The sequence below is a fragment of the Idiotropiscis lumnitzeri genome, chromosome 15, assembly GCF_059441095.1.
Source record: "Idiotropiscis lumnitzeri isolate Australia: NSW breed Sydney's pygmy pipehorse chromosome 15, RoL_Ilum_1.0, whole genome shotgun sequence".
Lineage (NCBI taxonomy): Eukaryota > Metazoa > Chordata > Actinopteri > Syngnathiformes > Syngnathidae > Idiotropiscis > Idiotropiscis lumnitzeri.
In genome coordinates, this window is record NC_142405.1 from 5,977,464 (window position 1) to 5,999,339 (window position 21,876).

At 43.9% G+C, this 21,876-nt stretch overlaps 1 protein-coding gene across 1 annotated transcript; it reads right to left on the bottom strand.

The window, feature by feature from the left end:
* Window positions 1–1,699: 1,699 nt before the first annotated feature.
* metrnla (meteorin like, glial cell differentiation regulator a) lies at window positions 1,700–7,591 on the bottom strand. Its single transcript, XM_088317921.1, has 4 exons — window positions 7,109–7,591; window positions 4,308–4,696; window positions 2,435–2,494; window positions 1,700–2,336 (listed from the first exon to the last, which is right to left on the bottom strand). The coding sequence occupies exons 1-4, from the start codon at window positions 7,231–7,233 to the stop codon at window positions 2,017–2,019; spliced, it is 894 nt and encodes a 297-aa protein (XP_088174047.1). The 5' UTR covers window positions 7,234–7,591; the 3' UTR covers window positions 1,700–2,016.
* Window positions 7,592–21,876: the final 14,285 nt, after the last annotated feature.

Here is a 21,876-nt window from a genome sequence, read left to right on the forward strand (position 1 = left end):
GTGACGTTAAAATAAAAAAAAAACACAAGAAAATGTAATTGTAATTAACGTACCAAATGAGCTGTAACTAAACTAAAATGAACAAAGCAAGTCAGGAAAAGAACAACTGAACTTGACCTTGAGTTAAATCCGGCACTTGTAAAGGTGGCTGAAGTGTTTGCTGACTTGGAATGGAAGCGGGTGTGTACACTTGCGCAACTGCATTGCTCGTTTCTTCGGACTTGCACATTCTGGCAGAACATGCTTTCTCCTGGTGTCATTTTTTTCCCTTTGCGTCTCCAAAAGTGGCCATTTCAACATGGGTGTGCAGACTTTTCAAAGCTGCTCATGTATGTTTGGATCACGTGTGTGGCTTACGAAAAGTGTGTATTACACTCTGGGAGCAAGGGCGGAGTGTTTATGTGTGCTGGGGGTTGGAGCCACGCGCTGACTGTGACCATGCACACACACGCGCACACACCCCCACACACGCACACGCACAGAGGAAAAACATTACAGAGGCACCATTGATTCCAGCTAATAAAGACAGCAAGGCTCTGGGAAGCTGCATTCGTGTGTGTGTGTCGTGTGTGTGCGCGCATACGCGTACGCGTGCGTGTGTAGACATTCCTAAGATTCCGGCACTTCCCGAAGAGGCCTAAAATATTAGCCACTAGTCTCCCTGCAGCAGTTTTGTCTGTGTGTGTGTGTTTGTGTGTGTGTTTGGGGGTCAGCCTGTTTTTGGACTCAACTGCTTTGATTTATTTTCTATTTTTTTTTCCTGTCCCTTTAAAAAATGAATAAATAAATCTTCCCTTTTTTCTTGATTGCAGGCACGAGACAAGCGAAGTGGCTTCGGGGGCTCCACGGCAACAAAGAAGACACAAGATCTCGCGCGGGAAGTCCAAAACTGTCGCGTGTGCGTCACGAGACAAACACAAAAAGTCACATTGATTCAATTAGCAGCGCCCTTTTAATTAAAAAAAAACTTTGGAAGAAAATCAATGGATATATTAGTATAGTTTCTCTTTAAAATGAGTAATTTTTTAAAGTCACAAAAATATTGCTTAAAATATTTAATTGTATATAATTCAAATATTTAAGTAATATTTATAAAACACATTTCGTGTGCTCCAACAGTCCCTCGCCACTTTACACTTCGCTTTTTGCGGCTTCAGTGTACTCGTCCTCGTGGCGACGTCAGAAAATGAGCTGCTTCCCAGTGCGAGCCGGTTGCCATAGCGACGCTGTTTGCCTTTCCCAGTGCATCATTACAGGATGGAATGCAGATGCCAAGAGGTGGCGGGGGTTGTCGCTCCTTCCAAGTGGGGTGACAGATAAAAATAAAAAAATAAAAAAAATAAATAAAAACAAAAGTAATCAGCAGAAAGTTTTAAGATTAAATACATTTTATTATCTTAGATTTTCACTTTATTTACTTCTCTTTTTACTTTATTTGTATTCACTTTTTGTGCTTCTACTTTCATCTGCCATTTACGTCTATTTTTAAGTATTATTTTACTTGTCTCAATTTTCTTTTTTTTTTTTACCATATCCCAAAATGAATACATTTGCTCTTATTTTACCGCTGCTCAATTATTGGTCTCTAAAGAATCGTTCAAAATGTAACATATCTATTTTTAGATTTATTTGTATAATTTACAGTTGTTAAACATGCATTTTATTTCAATCCAATGAAATGTGTCATCAAAGTGCACGATTGTTGTTAAAGCACATTTTTATTCATGAGAACAGAAACTGGTCTTTTTTTCAATTTTTTTTTCACATTTAGACATTTTGTAAACAAAATAAAAAAATCAGCTTTTGACTTATTCTATTTCTGTGATAAGAAATAACTTTTGTACATCACGCTTTTCACAAAGCATGCCTTGCTGCCAAATATACACTTGTTTATCCATTCACATTTTTTACACCAAGAGAGGTTCTGCTACATTTCATCGTAGGGCGGTCTCGGCGACCACCTGTCAGTCTTAGAGAAATTCCCTAATCGAGGGCGTGGGGCTCCTCCAAACCCGCTCAGTCCGTGTCCAGGTGACAGGGATTACTCCCGAGTCTCTCCGCTTCTCTGTAGATGCGCAGGAAGTCCTTGTAGCGCGGCGCGCAGCCCATCCAGGCCTCGCCAAAGCGCAGCGTCCCCGTGAAGAGGAAGTCGCCCTCGCCGGGTTTGATGGCGCACCGCAGCGGCATCATGATGCGTCCTACCCAGTTGCGTCCTCTCGGACCCCCGGGGACAAACACCTGCGTCTTTTGTCTGTGCAGGCGGCTGATGTCCACACTGACGGACCAGCGATCCTCCTCCGTCTCCTCTTGCACTGCCCTGATGACGCCGCGTGCCACTGAGCAACGTGAACACAAAGTTACACATTATACTTGCACTGTGGTGGTAAACTGCAGTCGGATACGGTTGTGGTAAAAACTCGACAAACACACTTACCAAAATCTTTGGTGCAGACTGCCAGAAGAACTTCGGCGTCACTGCACGGCTGACAGGGTGCTAAGAAAGAAATCAAATTTAAAGATCATCCAAAATGAAATGAAAAAAAACAGGTTCAGAACGTAAATCCAACAAATGAAAATCCAGTGATGTTTTTCAAAATGTCATGACACCAGTTTGTGCTCGTGAGGAGAAGCGGAAAAGATAATAGACGGATAGATGAATTCTCCCTCAACTCTTTACCACAAAAACGTGCGGACAGAGTAGCGACCCTTGTGGAACACCACTTGTCTCTATCTTTTGTTTGATGGGATCGAGTCACACCACGTCACAAGTTTACGTTCACAAAAAGGGCACAAAGAGAGGCAGCTCAAGAGGACCAAATTTTGTTTTGAAGCATAATTTTTCCATTTGTTCCCTTCAAAAGCGAAGCCGAGGCGTGTTTGTGTGTCGACCATGAAACCCGACCGCAGAAATAAAAGCGAGAGCCGAGTCATCATCTCGCTCGGGTCACATCTGATGAAGACCACTTCACAGACTGGAGGAATATAACCGAACATCTGGACCCAGGCGCAGTCCATCGTGAGACGCGCCGAGCCAAATGGAAACCACTTCAAAAAAGTCATGACGATGACGACGAGATCGCAAAAGCGAGGGAGGGAAAAGGTTTTCCATTGAAGGAATGACAGCGGAACATCTGCCTGGGAGAACGTTACGGCTGCACGGAGAGCACGTTAAATGAGGGGAAGTCGTTCATCCGTTGGCCGGCATGAAAACGGCGGTTTTGTGAAGCGCCGCGGCCACATCACAGCGTCCGCATTGAAGTGGGATGACGATACGTGAGGCCGGACGGACGCCAAAACGCATGTGCAGACATGTGGGGGAGGAAGTGGGGACCTGAGTGCCACGTTCAAAGGTTAAACAGGTACACGACGTGGAAACACAGCCTTCAGTTTCAAGGAGGAACACTGCTGTGGCTGCAATTTCACATGCATACACACACACACACACACTCACAATTGCACACATTTTGTCGTGCTCCTGCTGCCCCACACAAACACACAAACTGAAACAATAACAATCACACACAAGCACACATTCAATAACACATCCCACAGTCATAAAAACAATAACAGCCTCATTGTCTCACACACACACACACACACGCCCACACGCGTGTGCACATCAGCCTTGCAGTGAGGCTCACACACGCACGCACAATGACGAGGACACACAATTTCAATCTCACACATGCAGACACACTCACATGCATGCACACAGCCACACACACACATTCTCAGTCACACACACCAAAAAAGCGTTTCAAACAAACTCTCACATGCATACACGCACATGCACGCATACGCAAACAGTCACAGTCATACAGTTTCAAACACACACACTTGTACACGGTGAGAGTCAAACACACACACACGCACAATAATGTTTCCTCCCGATTTGTTTTCCATCCATTCATTGGCCACATTATTGGCTACACGGGCACAATCCAGGTTCCATACAAGCGCTAGTGCAACTCTCTCATATTGCTACAAGACTCTCAACTAAAAAAAAAACAAATAAAAAAACTGATATGAAATTATTCCCACATACGTGGAGTTACAGACTTTTCAAACAAAAATTATAATTTTTTTTTCTTTTTTTCCAGACTGATACGAAGTAAAAGTGTCTGACATCCAAGGACACAAACTGAAGTCACACACAAGGCTGGAATCACTCCCTTTTCATTATGTGGTGAGTTTGTCATCATTTTTCAGTTCTTTCCACGTATGCCGTTGAAGGATGGACAACAAGGTAACAAGAAGCACAAGTTTCTGCACCAAGAGGTGGAAAAGTGCGTCCAGGTCCCACTCACCCGCTAGCGAGGAGTCATCGGCTCCCGGCGCGTCGCTAACCAGCTCGTACTGGAAGGCGGTGATGCGGCGGCTGATGTCGGCGCGCGGGACGGCCTCGATGAAAAGCGCCCCCTCCAGGATGCCGAAGCAGCGCACCTTTGCCGGCGCCTGGTCTTCCTCGCGCATCAGCAGGCGCAGCCGGCCGTTCAAGTCCAGGTAGATGTTGCTTCCGCTGGAGTCGGCGGAGGGCTTGATGCAGACGGAGAGGCGGGCGGCGGCGGGGGAGGCCGTGTTGGGCCGCAGGTTAACGATGATGGCGCCCGTCGGGTACAGCCACTCCAAGGAGCCCTGGGCGCAGCGCAGGTACACCTGCTCCACGTCACGCGTGTGCCCCTCGTGAGTCAGGCCGCTGCGGAACAACATGGAGACACGCATGCGTTAGCAGGCTGTCGCTTTTTCATTCATTTTTTTCCCCTCAGGATGGGCGAGAAAAGAGACAAGGTTTTGGAAAATTTAAGGTATTCGTGGAGGTTGGTAAACAAGCTGAAGCCAAATTGGAGGGGGGTTTGGACTTTTGCAACTTGGATTTGCAATAATGTCATTCATTTGCTTCGACTACAACTAGATTCAAATCAGTCATCCGTTTTTCACCAACTAAAACTAAAATAAGACTAAAATGCTCGACTAACAATATGAACACGACAAACTAATAAAAACTGAAGTGACACCTTGACACAAAGACACACACTAATGGAGTCTCACACAAACAGACACACACACACATGTGACGTGCACACACAAAACTGTTACACAATCATTCATCGTACTAGAAGAGTGTGAAATTCGAATTACAATAAAATTGAGAAGCAACAATTAATTGACAACTATTCAATTATAAAATTAATTGAATATTTGTTTAGCGCCCTTGGCCAATTTAAAACCGTAAATATTTGCAGATTTCTTTAGTCCTCCATGAAAGCAAAAGAATTAGCAGAATTCCTCATTTTTATTTATTTTTTTTTAATTCCAGCTGATTATTATGACAATTTGGTCGGGCCATCGTCTTTCGGACTCTGTTCTCATTGGTTGAAAACGGAAGAACTTGAGGAAACCGCTGCAGGGGAAAGGCGGGCCAAAGTGACCCCCACCCCGTTTTTCCCTGTGGACAAACACACCCGTGGCAGCCTGCCTTTGGAGGCAGAAGTGCATGAATAGCCGTCCGCAGGGGCCTCCCAGCAGACGAGGGCCGCAACAGTAGCCGCCAATGCTGCGTGCGAGTGCAAATGCAGGTCACGCAGCCAAACTCTCTTGGTTGGCTTTCAATCCGCCAAAGACTCGGCCTGTGGCGCCAGCGTCCGCCCAACCAGCGGCTGCCCAATCCAATGCCCGCAAAAAAAAAAAAAAATGGCCGTCTGTCACTCAGTCAGCCATCCTGCGGCAAAAAGGGCCAGAGGCAGGAAGCCGTCGACGGCCGAGCGGCGTGCCAAGCGTGCGGTCCGACTCCGGTGGGAGAAACGCCCCCGTTTCCTGAAAATGACACCCCCCCCCTACCACCGGCCCTCATTCTAAACGCGTTTTCTGAAAAGCAGAAAAACGTAGCGGGGCACTCGCAGCTCGGCTCGGCGTGCCTTTAATTAACTCAAGCCTCGGTCGCACTTCCATCACTTCTGCGTACAATTAAAGGCGCTTAGTCAACAGGCTGCTAATGAACACCAGATTATTGGTGCACGGCTCAAAGCAGCGAACAGTACGCCCCTCCTGCCTGGAGGATTAGAGGGGAGAAAAAACAAAACCACAGTATTCAGGCCAGCCTTTAAAGCGCAAAACACATTTTGCGCAGATGTTTGACGGAAGGGGAGTGCGACCAAACTTGTGATCATCATTCTCACTGAACACCTTTTTTTTTTTTTTTTTTTACTAGCGTGTCCACTCATTCATACTTAAGCGATGACATAAAAATGTGATTAAAAGGGACAAATACACACAAATAAAACTCGCACTTGCTGCTTTTGGCCACTACTCACACCCGAATGCTCACATGCAAGCAAAGCAGTCCACCACCAACTCCTGATGTCACTCGCTAGGCCACGCCCCTTTCAGGCACACACCCAACACACAACTACAACCGTATGTGCAGCAATTGACATTCTCTTGCAATACTTCTGCAACAAATGCTTTGCAATGCAAAATAGCAGCACAATTTTTTTCAAAGGCTCAAACCACAAAATGTGCAAACAACTATGCGAGATATTAGCTAGAGAATTATTTTAGAAGGCGTTACACTAAAATGTGAAGCACTCTGCTCAAAAAGACAAAACATGACTTTCTATAAGCATCCTTCCGATGTTGGTTGCAGCCACGCACTCAAATGTGATGCATTTGTGCTCTTCATCATGTTTATATTATTTACGTCATAAACGTCAGTTTTGCAGCATTTTTTTCCCCTCCTCCCATTTTCCAAGCATCTTAAGAGCACCAGGAAGCCATCTCGGGAGAGCTAAGATGATGTTTTGGGACTCAAATTTGCAAGTACATTAGACAAGTTACAATACACAAAGTGTAAAGTAGTGGCCGTTTTTTGGAATGTTAAACAAGAGACCAAGAACACCAATTTGGCACCAAAAAGAAAAAAAACTTCAATAGAAAATCTTACTTTTTTATGTCATGTTCCTTTTGATAACTTATATACTTGGAGTTGTTTGTTTGCAACTTTCAATAGAAAATTAATCGAAGTGCTCCAATTGGTTTTAACTCATAAAATAGCTACTTTGGTTTGATTTGGAGTCTTAATCCTATTTTTTATTTTTATTTTTTTGCTTACCTGCCCTTCCAGCTGCATTGGTCGCTCGAATACTGACAGAGAGAAGTCCGACATCGGCTGAGAACGACGACGACGATGACGACGAGATGAAGCCAGGAGGAGGCCAGCAGCGGCCGGCTGAGCATGTTTGCCTTCCTTCGCCTCTTCTCCGCCTCAAAGTGGCTTCAAAGTCCGCCGCCACATTTCCTTCCAGCCGTCCACTCGGCTTGGCGGCCCCGTCGCCGGCTTACTTTGCTGATTTCTCCTTCAGTCCGTCGCTACGGCGTTGGAGCTGAAACTTGTTCCGGTGGGTTTCTCGTCTCCTCCACCGTCGTGGAATCTGCGCGTTCTGAGTTCCTTCGTGAAATAAATTCGGAGCTCCGAGTTTCGACTGCGACCATGAACGCTCCTCCCACGTCACGCCCCGTTCAACCGCCGCTTGCGCATTGCCTCAAGACGTGTTCAAGTGATCAAAACTTGGCTCAGAGATTTCAGGGTCAAGAATTGTGAGTCCAAGTATTTTTTGTAGTTGTTGTGGTTGTGATAAAACTCGTGTCCTTAAGTCAGAGGTGGAAAAAAAGTACTTAAGGAGTATAGACACAAATAAAAGTAGAAATAGCTTCTGTTTCCTTTCCTTTCAGTTTTACGTTGAGATACACTACAATTTGAGAAAAAAATGAATTTAAACGAGTGTGCTATTCTGAAATGCATTATATTTTAATCCCATTAAAAAATGAAACAATTGTGTTTTGCCTGATGTTTTTCTTACAATCGAGAAATCATGCCAGAGTATGCCTGAAAAAGTAACAATCCTGTTAGATATATTAAGGACGAGTAAGCGCAGATATCAGTTTTCAAATGAGTTTTCAAATAAATACAAAACAAACAGCCAACACAGTGGACAATGAGCAGGCCTTACTGTGTCCCGTGACGACGTATACTTACGCCTTTGCGTGACCTTGAAACATTGGCAACTTTGTAAACTGAAGTCCACTTGTGTCACAGTATGTAACTTTCCTATTGGAATGCAAAGTAATACTGACATTTATGTAGTGGACCTACTATCAAGACTTGCTGACTTCTTTTTATTGCTTTTCTTTTTAAAAGTCAAACTCGCATCGGTTTAAAGTTTCACCTTCACTTTCATAAAGGGCTTAGTATCGAGCCTTGTGGAATACCGACAGTGTCCATCTAAAGTGCTCATCGGCTCAGCGAGAATGCCAACCAAATTTGAATTAGGTCACGACCATCAAAAACCAAGGAGTGCTGTAATTTGTACTTATAATTTGTGGTTTTGATCACTGGCGGAGGAGAAATGAATAGAAAATCTTGTTGGATACAAAATCAATTTGACTCGGTGATCTAAGACTGAAGCCGCTGCATGAAGTGACCGCATCAATATCCGCCAAGTCACCATAAAGCCAAACGAGTCGGGATTCAAGTTCAAAGTGAGCTTTGTCAGTTCTGTGAGGAAAAAAAAATAAAAAGCTCATCCAAAGGCTTTGTGTTGATAGTTGATCAAAAATACGATGAAACAAAAATCACAGCCCAAGTTTGAAACGATCTGTCAGTCAAATCACGGTTGACATCGTTTTTTTTTTTTTTTTTTTTTTTTTTTTTCTTGTGGGAGCAAGACGAGCTGCATAGACTTGTCCCAAAGTTACAATTGGGTTTATCTATAAACATCACTACCACCATGAATCCTGGCCGGGCATCGCGCGCTTGAGAAACTCAATGATTGTGGATTTCTGGGAACCAAACCCGTCCGACAAGGAGAACCAGAGCCGTTTGTAACTGGCACTTTTCCGACTGGGTTTCTGTAGGAAGATGAGTGGATGATGACTGATGTGGCGGGATTCGATGGTGTACAAGTTCTGGCTTGGGGCTGCGTGTCACCCAAGGGCGCTGACACCCGTGCAGACTGTTGTTCCAACTGACAGACTTTCTTTTAATAATAGAGTAAGCGATAGTCAGTCCATTAAAACTTTTGGCCTCTGACTTGGTGCTGTGGTTTACGCGCGGCGGTTGTCTCCAAATGACTCCCCGATGAGCTAACACAACAGTGAGGCGTGTTGCGACATGATGTCCGTCACACTTTTCTCTAAAAAAAAAAAAAAAAATCGAGGGGCCTTAAGCAGCAAAGCATTGGTTCTTGGGGATTGCTTTTAGTTTTGAAAAAAATTTAAAAAATGTTTTCTTTAGGTCAGGGGGAACAAAATCAGGTTTCCCTCAGAGGGCTTTTATGACTGTGAACCCCGCCCCCCTCAAAAAAAAAAAAAAAGAAATTGCCCCTTTATTTGGTTACAGGAACCCAACAAATTGATTAGTGTCAAATTTTCAATTCATAAGTCATTTCCCCATTATTGTTCAATTTGGTTTGCATGCAAAATGTCAGCTATATTAAGAGTGGAGACAGTTTAAAAAATTTTCCCTAGATTTCAATGTAATATTTTTTGATTGCTTGAATTTGAAATCAGAAGTCATTTTATGTACAGAAATTATTCAGGAAGAAAATGCTTGCAAAAAGCGTGGAAAAATTGCCATTTTCGGTAGACATTGAGTCACCCCAAAAAATTACGAGACAGGCCGATCACATTTCACAATTATTAAGTAATAAATCAAGCACAATGTCAACATTTCTGGCCCTAGTATCGAGTCTTGTGGCACACCGAGGGTATGGATCAACGGTCGGTTCTGTTTCGTTCCTGAGTGTAACCGGAAGGAAATGCGTGGACGGCTCTCGTCTTATTATTGCAGTTGTTGGAAGAATTGCACGTTTGTTGTTGTCTCCTGGCTGCAGCTTGACGGGGAAAACATGTTTAACTCTCACCCTGCGCACCTGTCAAGGAGTTCTAATTGATGATGGGAATACAAATGAATGACAGTCAGGAGGAGAGAAAGTTACTCATCATCCAACACGCTCATGTTTTTGGCGACAAACTTGGCTCTGGAGGATCGCTTAAGGGGCGCGTTCAGTCATAATGATGAAATGTGAAGATAGTGTGAAACTCCCGTGGCGTTTTTGTCGTCAGGCAGAGTTTGGCTCCTCAAGTGTATGTGTTGGGGGAAGGGTACAGTTGTTGTTTTTCTAGTTGTCCCGAACTCTTGTTGACTCACTTTCATGCCCACGACTCGTCTGCAGGTGAAAACGCAATCATAAAACCCCGCTGACAGGACGTGAGGTTTCTTTTTTACGTGCGTATTTACTTGACCCCTCGACTCTTTCGCTTTCTTCTCGGTATCTGTGGAATGGAACACTCGAACCAGGTTTTCCATGGATATGTATTTAAAACATACAAAAGCAACATTTTTTTTTTACTAGTTGGAGGAAAACGAATGTTGAATAATTTAATTAGCATTTTCATTCATTTATTGATGTTTTTTTTTTTAAAACAACTTGAAATGTATTGGGAATTAGCTAGCCTTTTTCCATAAAGTCACATTTATGAAAAAAAAAAAAAAAAAAGGGTGGTCAATCCAAATAGGCGATGACATCATCAGAGAAATCTGACGAGACGCTACGATCGTCCTGTGTGGCAATTGACTTTTGCTTTTTATGTCTATGGTCTTAAAGGGAGAAAAAAAAAAATCTTATATTTTGGAAGTTTCAGCTAGCTGGCACTGCTATGACAAAATAATTGGCACCTTGATGTAACTTGATTTACTTGTATATTAAATACATTTTCGGGAATGAAATTAATCTGATCCCACCCTTCCAAAAAAAAAAGAAACAAATTTTTTTTGTTTTTTTTTTGAGGGGGGTCCCATGTTTTTTTTTTAATAAAAAAACCCCAGCAGTGTTCTTGTACTATTTCAGCTCACATTACAAAGAAAAAATAATCAACAAAGTGGCATCTCACAATTCTAATCGTCGTTTGGACTTTTTCCTCCCTTGAAGTTCCGGTTTTGCCCTCGGTTTCAATTGACTGCTGGCAAAACAAGCGCCTGTTTTCAGAGTGTTTCGTAACGGCTGCTGACAACAACCGACAAGTCAAATAAGCGTGTCGGATATTTTACAGTACGCTGATAGCATCGCAATGCTGTACGCCTGTCATCATCCCCCCCCCCCCCACCTGGCTCGCCGCCAACATGTCAGAAATGCGACTGAGCCCGAACCCGCGGCCGCATTCTTGGCGGTGAGCAGCGATGCCGTCAGCTAGAAGTGTCAAGCCTCTCTGAGGCCGCGCATGCTTTTTGTATCTCTTCCACACCTCATACGAGCGACCCTGTCGAGCTTCTTACTCCAAATTGCGTCGCGCTCGTTCACATCTTGAGGCTCTGGTGAGGATCTGCGAAGGTGGCGAGGGTCACGGACAAGTGGAAGGAAAGTGACTGATTTCAAGAAACGCCTCATCTGGCATTTGTCATCGTAAATTCCACAAAGGGTTTGCACGCCAGGGAAGGCAAAGGCCGCCTCTTATTTCGGGTGGTGATGTTTAGAATACGAAGAGAAGAGCGGATAAAGCGGAGGAAAATATTATGGTTTGTGCTCCTCGCGATGTATCAATTACAAGCCCGAGTGAGTGTTGCCAGCGGAGGCCTTTAGCGCATTAGCTCGTGATGCCTTCAAGCTGCGCGGAAAAGCGCGCCATTGGCCTCGTGGCATCCCTCCCTCGGCTGCAGCAGGTAACCTGAGGAACCGCACCGCTGAGGACTCACGTGGAGAATTTGGGTCAGAGCAACTCTCAGGGCATAAAATTGATCAGATGTGGATTACGTCAGCAGTTTTCTGATGGTTTGGAAGCGTAACTTGGCTTGCAAAGTGCTGGTTTGGATTTGAACTAAATTACCTGCGACAGAACGTCAAAGGTAGCGATTTAATATATATTGTGTTTTTTTTGTTGTTTTTTTTAAACAATTTATTTTGATGGACTTTTACAGTCCTGTATGCTTATTTAAAGGTACGCCCTCACGTGTGGGAAAGGAGAGCCACAGTTTCAGATACACCTTTTAACAATTTAGTGAATGCAGAAAAACAAACGCAACGATCAGACACTAATAAATATAAAGAATTTTTTTTTAAAAATCCAATGCATCATACTCACCGATGCTGAAGCGTTTTACTCTGATCAACCAATCAGACGACAGTGAAATACTGGTATCATCAAGGGGATGAATTTGAAATCTGATTGGTTTAAATAAACTGTATCATTACTATTATAGTTCAAGTGACACGAGCCACCACGGCTGATTTGGCTTCGGGCAGATCAGATTGACATGACAACATAAAGACGCTAAAATCTGATTGGATTAAAAAGTAAATAAATAAATAAAAAATGAAACATCCGCATGTATGGGAAGAGAACTGCTATTAATAGAAATTCCGGGAACATATCTTGGAAGTTTTCTTTTTTTTTTTTTTTACATTGAAATGACAGTTAATAATTTGAAAAAGAAGTTATTTACAATCGTTTTTATGACGACAGTGTATTGTCCAGCTTTGGGGATTAGCCATACGGCCTGCAGGAAGGTAGCGAGCAGGCGTAGGAAAGCAGGGAGCAGGACGGCTCAAAGGAGGAAGCACTCTTCCAACATCCCCCCCCTCTCCAACTGCACGCCGGACGACTTCCGCTACTCCAAATTAGCCTCGGTGGTCTCATTCTCAGGGTTTCCTGCGGAGAAAGTGCAGCGGCCCTCGTCCCCCCCGCCCCGCCACTTCCCACTTTCTTTTGATCCGCACCGTGAGTGAACGTGTCAGCCATTCGGACGGCTGATGTCGGCTGACAGCCGTGATGGGCTGTGGAAGTGGGCGGGTGGGGTGGGGGTGCCAGGACCTCGGTTTCCCGCTTTTGTTCAATTCCAAGATGGCCGCTTTGTACACGGTGATTAGCTACTTCTTTCTAAGCGCACAGCCCGGCATCATTCCTGCGCACTCCCTCATAGCACCACGGTCACAATCGTTCCAATTCTAAAGGCACTGAACACTACACAAGAGCACATATTTAAAGAATGAAACGCTTAAGCTGAGTCCGGAAAGATTCACTCACTCGCTACTCCGTAATCACTAAATAGCGTTTTATTTTTAATGAAGTAGTTCACTCACGAGTCAGATGTAAAAATATTTTGGAACGCAACTCTGACAGGCTGTTCGTTTAAGTACCTGATCAACGTCAACTGGCGGAGCTTTCATAACAAACATTAAACTATAAATAAAGTGTAATAACGTGAAATTGTTCTTGGCTGGATGGATTTGGCAACATTCACACAAATGAAGCACATGAGGCGGGATTTTGTCCGATCGCAAACAGCGATTTGCGCTACTGGCCACCAAGCGATGCGATGCTTCGAGTGGAGAAGCGAGCAGTTGTGTAGCGGCCCTAGCAAATTGGCGTGCTGCCCGTCATTCACTACGGTGGGAACATTTCAAAAAGCAGGCGCTTAACATTTGTGAGGACCCGGCAAGCGACAAATGACATTTGAAGAAATGGCGTGTTCGTGTTACAGGCAAAGCGAATTATTATTGTGGTACAGAAAATAAATCTATTGCTCCAATAATTTCGGGGAAGTCAGCAACTGCATACAAGCCACACTTTGTTTGATTTAACTCGTCCCGAGTGCATGGCAATCGGATGTCCTCCGAGTAATTGTGCGTATCATTAGGGACAGCGCACGCGAAAAACTTTTCTGGTGGAGGCCGGTTCAATTGTCACAAGTGTTCTGAAATGACCCAGAAACAAGGAAAGAGTTGAAAGGACTTAACGAGATGGCATGACTCGTTCTTGTGACTGGCTCCAAGCCAGCCCTTCTTAGATCATCCCGAAGTTCCAAATTTGCATTGCTGAATGAATAAAATACGTCGTGATCATTTGAGCTGAAAAGTTCTCTCTCATTTTGTCTGCGTTAAATTGGCACGGCTTTGAGTGCAAGCTTGTGACTGCCTTGAGAATTCCAACTAAACTACAAAATGTCAAACTTGTGGATAAGGGAGAATTTCCAACTCAGTCCTAGAATTGGCAAGTTTTAGCTAGAATCATGATAAGTCATGACCAGACGTTCTGGGTTTAAAATTTTTTTCATCTTAAGTCTTTCTCTTGGCCTCGATTGAATCTGCTGAACAAGCACTTCCACGCTCTGGAAAGTTCATCAACAGGTGCCGCGTGATGCAGAAAAGCAGCTTAAAGGGCGAGGAACCTGGACAAAGTTGAAAGCGGACGATTTGCTGAGCGAACGGAAGATCTGCGTGGATCAGCTGAGGGATCACAGCCGAGCTGAGCGCGGATACGTCGCGCCCTCTGATCTTATTGTCCGTGTTGCTTGGCGCTGCTCGACCCGACTAAGCGGCTTGGCGTGCAACGCACGCAACGCACGCAACGCACGCAACCCAACGCACGCGCGCAGCCATCACCTTTGGGAGAGGTTGCAGTGTGATGGACATGCGAAAACGAATCAGCTCAGGATGCAGTAAATCAAAAATGGGGCACTCACACGGTTAGGTAAGTTATTTTAAAGATAGATCGCATGTGCCCACATGTAATTGTAGCAGCTGACACCTGCTAAATCGTCATGACCAGACTTGCATGCGTGCAGGTGAATCTGAGAAGCAAGCGAAAGAAATGCAATAACAACATAAACACACATCGCCCCGTATTATTTTGTTTCCTGGTCCCACAGTAGCGCCTTATTTCCTGGAATCTTCGAAAGAAGTCATTCTACTTATCTGGGTTTTTAAACTAACGATATGAATAACCTAGTGAACATAACATTTGTTTTATGAGCATATATTTGAATTCAATCATTATTATTTTTTTAAGGATTTTTGCATGTTTGTTTTGTTTAAAATCTTGCGTACCGCCTGCAGTTCCTTCAAGTACCACCAGGGGTACGAGTACCCCGCATTTGAGAACAACTGCCTTAAGGTGTATCTTAAGAGCCTCTAGATTAACGAAACTTCTTCAAATTCATGATTTTCAGAACTTTACAAACTCATGCTAGACGAAATAACAACATTGCTCAATATGCAGCGTAGTTACACAGAAAATCAGCTTTACTGTGTGTGCGGTGAAAACAATTTAGCCCTGCACCTCAACTTCCTGCACAAGCCTCTGATCCACAAGCAGGCTGAGAAGATGAACGTCAAACAGTGGAAGCATTGTAGAATGATGACACTATCTCACTGGACGAAAAAAACAAACAAAGAAAAAAACACCCATTTATGAGGTTGAGCTAGTCTCATGCACCTGACGTGGTGGCTAAAGCCCAAACAAGCTCGTGTCAGTTCACAGCTCTTCCACGTGAGCGATCAGTCATCCAAGAAAGTGAAGCGCTTGCATAATTTGCTGCTTCTAATCTGAAAAATGATTGTTCCACTGGGTGTGATTTAAGTCTGCTAACAGGCGTGAATGCGCACCGATCTTGTTTGTTATCACGGGGTTCAGCATCTAATGATTGGGCTATCAACCCCCTCGTTCATCCCCACGCGCCGCACGCATCCCGGGATGATAAATCAACGAGTAAAAGAGGCCGGCCTGCACACCGCTTCCTCCCCACGCAGCCAAGCGGAAACATCACGGAGGTCTCGCCGCTTCCAGCTGGTCCACGTCCAACTCTTAGTTGAGTCGCATACAACTTCCAAGCCTTTCATCCGCTTAGGAAACATCTGGTATCACGCGCCCTGCATGCGTGTCCTCTAAGAACGTTATCAACGTTGTGCACACACAGAAAATAAATGGAAGCTCGCTGGTACGCTGCCAAAAGATGTTTAGGCTTTGACATCACCTTCCACGGAGCGCATTCCTGCTCATCGTCAACAATTATCGTCAGCCTCCGCCTTGTTACTCACTCAGAGGAAGTCTCGCGACCCAAATGGGTCACATTTACTGAGTAAATAATAATTCTATCAACGTCTAAAATAAAAGATAAGAATCGTATCACAAACTCTTGTGTGCGGCGTGAAACGGCAAAAAATTTCGGCACAAATAACGTATCAGCTAAACAACACAAGACTGAAAGAGTTGCTACACTCAAAGTTTGCAAAACGATTATATTCTCTCTATAAACTTGTTAATCCACCTGCTAATTTACTGTTCATAGTTAATTTAAACTTTGCTGTAACACAAATCCAGACAGACTTCTATGAGTAATGTACCACAGTAGCATGGTAGCTAGGCTGCATTTAATGCTAGCTTAGCAGTTAGCATGGCTTTACCTATTGTAAACGATAATAGAGGAATAAAGAAATGGAGTCTGGTTTTGGAACTTTAAATTATATATAATAATCATTAAAAAGCGATGCGACTGTGATGGAACAGCGAGCTAACACAAACTTAGCAATGTGGCTAATATGTGAATATATGTTGCCAGTCAGTTAAATGCGACTCGACTCGGCTCGTTTGATCTTTTCCACAGTAACTCGGGACATGCTTGGAACTGGAAAGTTAAAAGCAGTGTTGGGCAGTAGCGGCATTACAAATGAGCAGCGTTACTAGTTAAACGACATTTTTCAGGCACGTGGTTGTAACGTCGCTGTTTTCCACATGAAAAGCTTTTCAGCATAGCGAAGCTACTTTGGTGATGTTTCCTCAGGCACTTGTAAACCTTAAAGACATCTCTTCCGTTTGACGGCAGGCACATATGGTGATGCTGACGCTCGCCGTGGAGGACGACGGTGCCCGCAAATCGTGCGGAAAGCAAAGGAGGGCTTTGTACACACGTTGAGGGATTTTTAGACACTAACACAACAATTTCCAGTTAAAGCTCGTCATCACAACTCGGACAGATTCTGTCAACAGCTAACAGAGTAACAAGCTAGTATCATGTTGTTTCGGCAGACATCGAATATAATTTTCAAGCCAATTTAGACAAGGAAGAGGTATAGCCGAATAGGAAAATGACAACATTTTAAAATGTAGGTATTATTTTTTTCACAATTTTCCTCATTTTATTGTCGCTTTACTTTTAGCTCGCAACATTTCTCTGGCTAGCAACTTCTTTTCCAGTAGAAGCACCTGAAGCTTAACTCATTCCATTCCACAAGCAGCTTGCCCAACAATTCTTCAAACTAGAGACTTTGGCCCATTCTTGTTAGCCGGACCCTTCCATTTTGAGATACAGCAACGCCCTTCAGAAATAAATAGCAATTTTTTTTTTTCTTATTTAGACATCTTAATGTGCTCTCGTCTGTGCTATTGATAAAACAATTTGGGCTTTGTGTGAAGTGTGCACGGCAGGATTCTGTTACTGCGGGAGCAGGTGAGCAGACAAAAGGCTCGTGTGAGTGCGACGTGTCAAAGGGGGGGGGCCAACGCATCCCGACAGGACCGCGGTGACAGACACGCACAGATGCGTTCGGCACTCACACCTGTCGACGGGGCCTCACCGCCTCCGTTGCTCTCATACCTGCCAACTTTTTTGGAACCGTCTTTTAAAGTGGGACAGTGTACGCTGCAAGACAAACAGACATATAGCTTAAAATCTTTCGTAGTTACTGACTGTAACAACATGACAGTAGTCGATAATAGATAATCGTCGCCCGTGATGCGTGTGTGAGAAGCCATTTTTGGTGCTAAGCCACAAACGACAACAAGGGATGTGATTTTTTTTTTTTGAGCACTGGGGAGGAAGTTTTTCCTCCTGCGTGGCGGCTTTTGACCCTCGCTATCCTTCCCCCTGGGCCTGCGTCAGCCCATCCTCCCGTCCTCGCTCTTATCAAACAGCGGGACGTTGTACAGGCGGGTCGGCGGAGGATTACGCCTTCTTTTGTCTGCATTTTGTCGCTGTGCATCTGAACTCAGTTGCCAGTTTGTTTGTTTTTTTTAATTCATTTTTCATACATGAGGGCCAGGAGGATTTGGATTACCAGATCCAGCAATTCTGTTTTAGATTTAATATAGAGTAGTGGTTGCTATGTGATGTGTGAAACCTTTCTTGGGTTGGGTCAAAAATTATCACATTAATTTTTATTTATTAAATTATTAATTATTAATTAAAATGTTTTAAAAAGTAGCGGATCTGTCATTTTTTTGGACGCACAACGGGTTATTTTGTGCACATAATATATACATATATATATATATATATTTTTTTTTTTTTTTGGATGAACTCCTCAACTCACGTCAACGTACATTCTTGACATCAAAGATGCCACCTGATGGCTAACATAGATGGATCACAAAGACATTGAATAGTTTGGGGGCAAAAATCCAATGGGCAAATTCACGATACTGAAAAATTGGTCCTGTAAAATCCCAAAAGAATTGAGATCCTAGAAAAAAATTAAATGCAATATTGTGAATGATGAACCACAATAGAAAATGTGTCTGATGCGTCAATTTTGCGAGATCTCTGCGTGAAAGTGGACAGATTGATAAAAATGCCACTGGTGTTGTCCATCTTGCGAGTCGTCACCTGTTTCGTGCGTCCCCTTGAGCTTTTTTTTTTTTTTTTGTGACAACTGGTGCAGCGGTGTCGGCAAGAACACACCACCGCCCCTCCTCCATCAGTCACACAAACCAGCGAGCCGCCACGGCCGCGCTCGCTACGGACGCTAACGTGCACTGACGTGCAGCTTTGAAGTGGCCGAGGCCGGCGCGAACCTGGGCCGGGCCCCAACAAAAGCAACGTGATCCTGCGGCCATGTGTCAAAGCATGCCCGGGGGCCGCCCTGACAATGGCCTGGGACGGCAGGGGCCCCCCTTTGCCACTTTTGTGTGTACTTTAGGAGGGCAAACCTGCACGTTCTTCATGCGGAAGACGCAATGAGGGAAGATATGAAATGACAGAGCTCAGTGTGGCGTGTCAGGCCAAACATGGGCTTGGGGATGCTCAATCCAAGCGGGATTCGTTGAGCGGAGCGCATTGGGAATTGGTCACAGGGTTCAAACAGCAACACAGTTATCCGAAGACCATCGCATCTAAGTTGAAATAATATTTTTTGCAACAGTTTGAGGATATATGCATGTGAGAACAGAGAACAGAATAGAGAACAGCTGGTTTAAAAAAAAAAAAAAAAAAAAAAGATTTTATACATCTCTATGCTAATTTCCATTAGCCCATCTATGGCGTTTCGTATTATATTTTGTTTCACGTGTTTTACAATACACGTCAACATGAAGTGACAAATAGCTTGTGAGTAAGTAAGCACGCTTTGCAGTTTTAAATCGCAGATTTTCAAATATGGCAGTTTGAAACTCCAGATAAAGGGGGGGGGCTTCACTGTTCACCTTGAGGGGCAGTAACATCCTCCTTTCCAGCTCTGCCTTCAAAGTGGACTGACTCTATTGGAGCCTCATTCAAACTCCTCCTCAGTTTCTTTGCGCCACATCTGGTTCACTTTAGCTCCACCTCGGCACCACCACGCCCCCCCCCACCCCCCCACCCTTATGAATCATGGATATGACCACAAGGCTTTGAAATGGGCTCGGGATGCATTTTTCATGAGTAATTAAGACGCCCCCGGGTTATTCACGCACCTCAGCTCAGTTGCAGAATGACGAACAACAACAATACGTTCACGACACGCTGATGGCCCATCTGCATGGCCAGAGTAAAAAAAAAAAAAAAAAAAAAAAAACATTGCTGTCTTTATTCAACACAGCAATTTACTGTGCAGATGGTTAAGTATCATTTAAAAAAATGTTTCCAAGAGTCGTCTGGATGAGTTGGATCATAATCTTCTAATAAAGAAAGTATGTCTCTGTGTCGAAGGAGCGCGTTATATAGTGTAAACGTGGTTCCACTATGCATGCGTGGAACAAGGCTGCCTTTGTTCGTCTGTCTTGAGGAGTGGAAAATGAAGTGCCGTAAATCTCTTAAAACGGGGCCGCTTTTGCTGGAAGTTAAATCAGAAGCGACGTTGCAATACAAGCCACAAGGTGTGTGCTTTCAAATAAGGCGACCACATCTGATGCACTCCAGCGGATGATCAAGACGTGGATGACACGCCGACCAGGCCCAGGGCACATTTCCGGACAAATCAGTGTTGCCTTCGAATTAACATGTTGAAGGCACACATATGGGCTCGGTTGGCTCCTACATTAAAGGAGATACGTAACCAAAAAACAAACAAACAAAAAAAGTTTAACAGTTCTCAGGTGTCTTCATTTAATACAGCAACTTTAGCGTGAACATTTTTTTTTTTAATTAAATTTTTTTTACTGTTTGGGCCAATTTTAAACAATTATTAGCTGCATATAATCCTAAAGCATTATTATTATAAAAAGTCGTTCAAAACCCTCACTGGACACCAACACCAGTGAATGATCTAAAACTCGCTAACTAATGCAACCAAATTATTAGGAACACCTCTCAGTATGATGAACAGTACTTCTAGTTTGAAATGTATTTTTTTAGAGATTTTTCAAAATATTGTTTTTTTTTTTTAGGGAAGCAATGCATTTATAATGGCCATCCGAAAAAAGCAGTCCACTGTATTTGAATTTCCAGAGAATAATGTGATGTCCAGGCAGTGGAATTTTTATAGTTTGCCGCTGTACTTTTGTGTGCAGCCGAAGCATATCAAATTTCCGCCATCTTGGACTTGATCTTTTTTCAAGATGGGCAGTTTGGATGATGTGAGCTCTCGTCTCCGTGGCAACGCTTGGAGCTGCCCACAGAAGTTAAAGTAAGCAGACGGGAGCTCAAAAGGAGGACAAGGTGGTGGGCTGGGATAAAGAGTTGATGAAGTGAGTAGAGACTTGAGGTGGGTGGATTTTTTTTTTTTTTGGGGGGTGGGGGGGGGGTGGGGGGCGGTGTTGCAGGACATTCCTGAGCCAGCTGTGGGTTGGAGGGGGAATTCTCCTTGAATGTCTGACAAATACAACAAGACACGTGCTATTTCAGTGCTCCGGGCGGGATGGGGGGAAAAAAGAAAAACACTGGCACACTGCGGCGGAATGAGGTGGGAAAGGGATGGAAAAGGTTTCTGGAAGGCTAACTAATGACAGAAGCAGTAGTTTGGTCCAGCGAGGCGGGCCAGCGGTCAACCTTTTTGCTCAAAAAAGCACAGACGCAGCTCACATTCCTCACAAACGCACACAAAACAAATGCACACACACACACAGGTGGCGCGGCGGCTGTTTCGTAAGTACAGTCGACAAAATGGGGGAGGAGGCGAGGCCAAGCGAAGGTCACGGAAGACTGTAAACGGCCGTAATCGGGCTACTGCTCTTCAGGGAGGATTCATGCTTGCTTCATGGCTCACTCGTTGCTGTGTGTGGGTGTGTGCGTGTGTGTGTGTGTGTGTGAGTCTCAAACCCAAAACTGTTAGAAAGCTAACCAAATTCTCATGTGACAGTGGTTCCACCACTTCCAAGTGGTCCAACTCGCACGTTTTTCCAGTCAGGAGCCGTCACTTGTTCAACAGATTTCAAACTACAACTACTGCATATCATACTAAGTAACGTTCCTAATATTTGGATTTTGTTATGAAGCAAGTTTTCGGTTATTCACTGGTGCAGGTGGACCTTACGCGGAGTTATAAAAGGTCTTCGGACCCAAAAAGGAATCCCAATGCCACTCAGAGGACGGGAAAAGGGGGGCAGCTCGTGGAACTTGTAAAGAAACAGTCCCATTGCTTGTAATATCTTTCAGGTTATGTGGGCCAAACGTTGATTGGTCCAAAAAAAAAAAAAAAGACTATTACCTGTTGGTAGTAATTGAATTCAATTTCATGGGAAAAAAAAAATAAAAATTTAAATAAATAAATAAATAAATAAAAAATAAAGACTATTGCCTGTTGGCAGTAACTGAATGCAATTTTATGGACCAAAAAAACAAAACAAAACAAAAATAAAATAAAAAAAAATAAAGACTATTGCCTGTTGCCAGTAATTGAATTTAATTTCATGGACCAA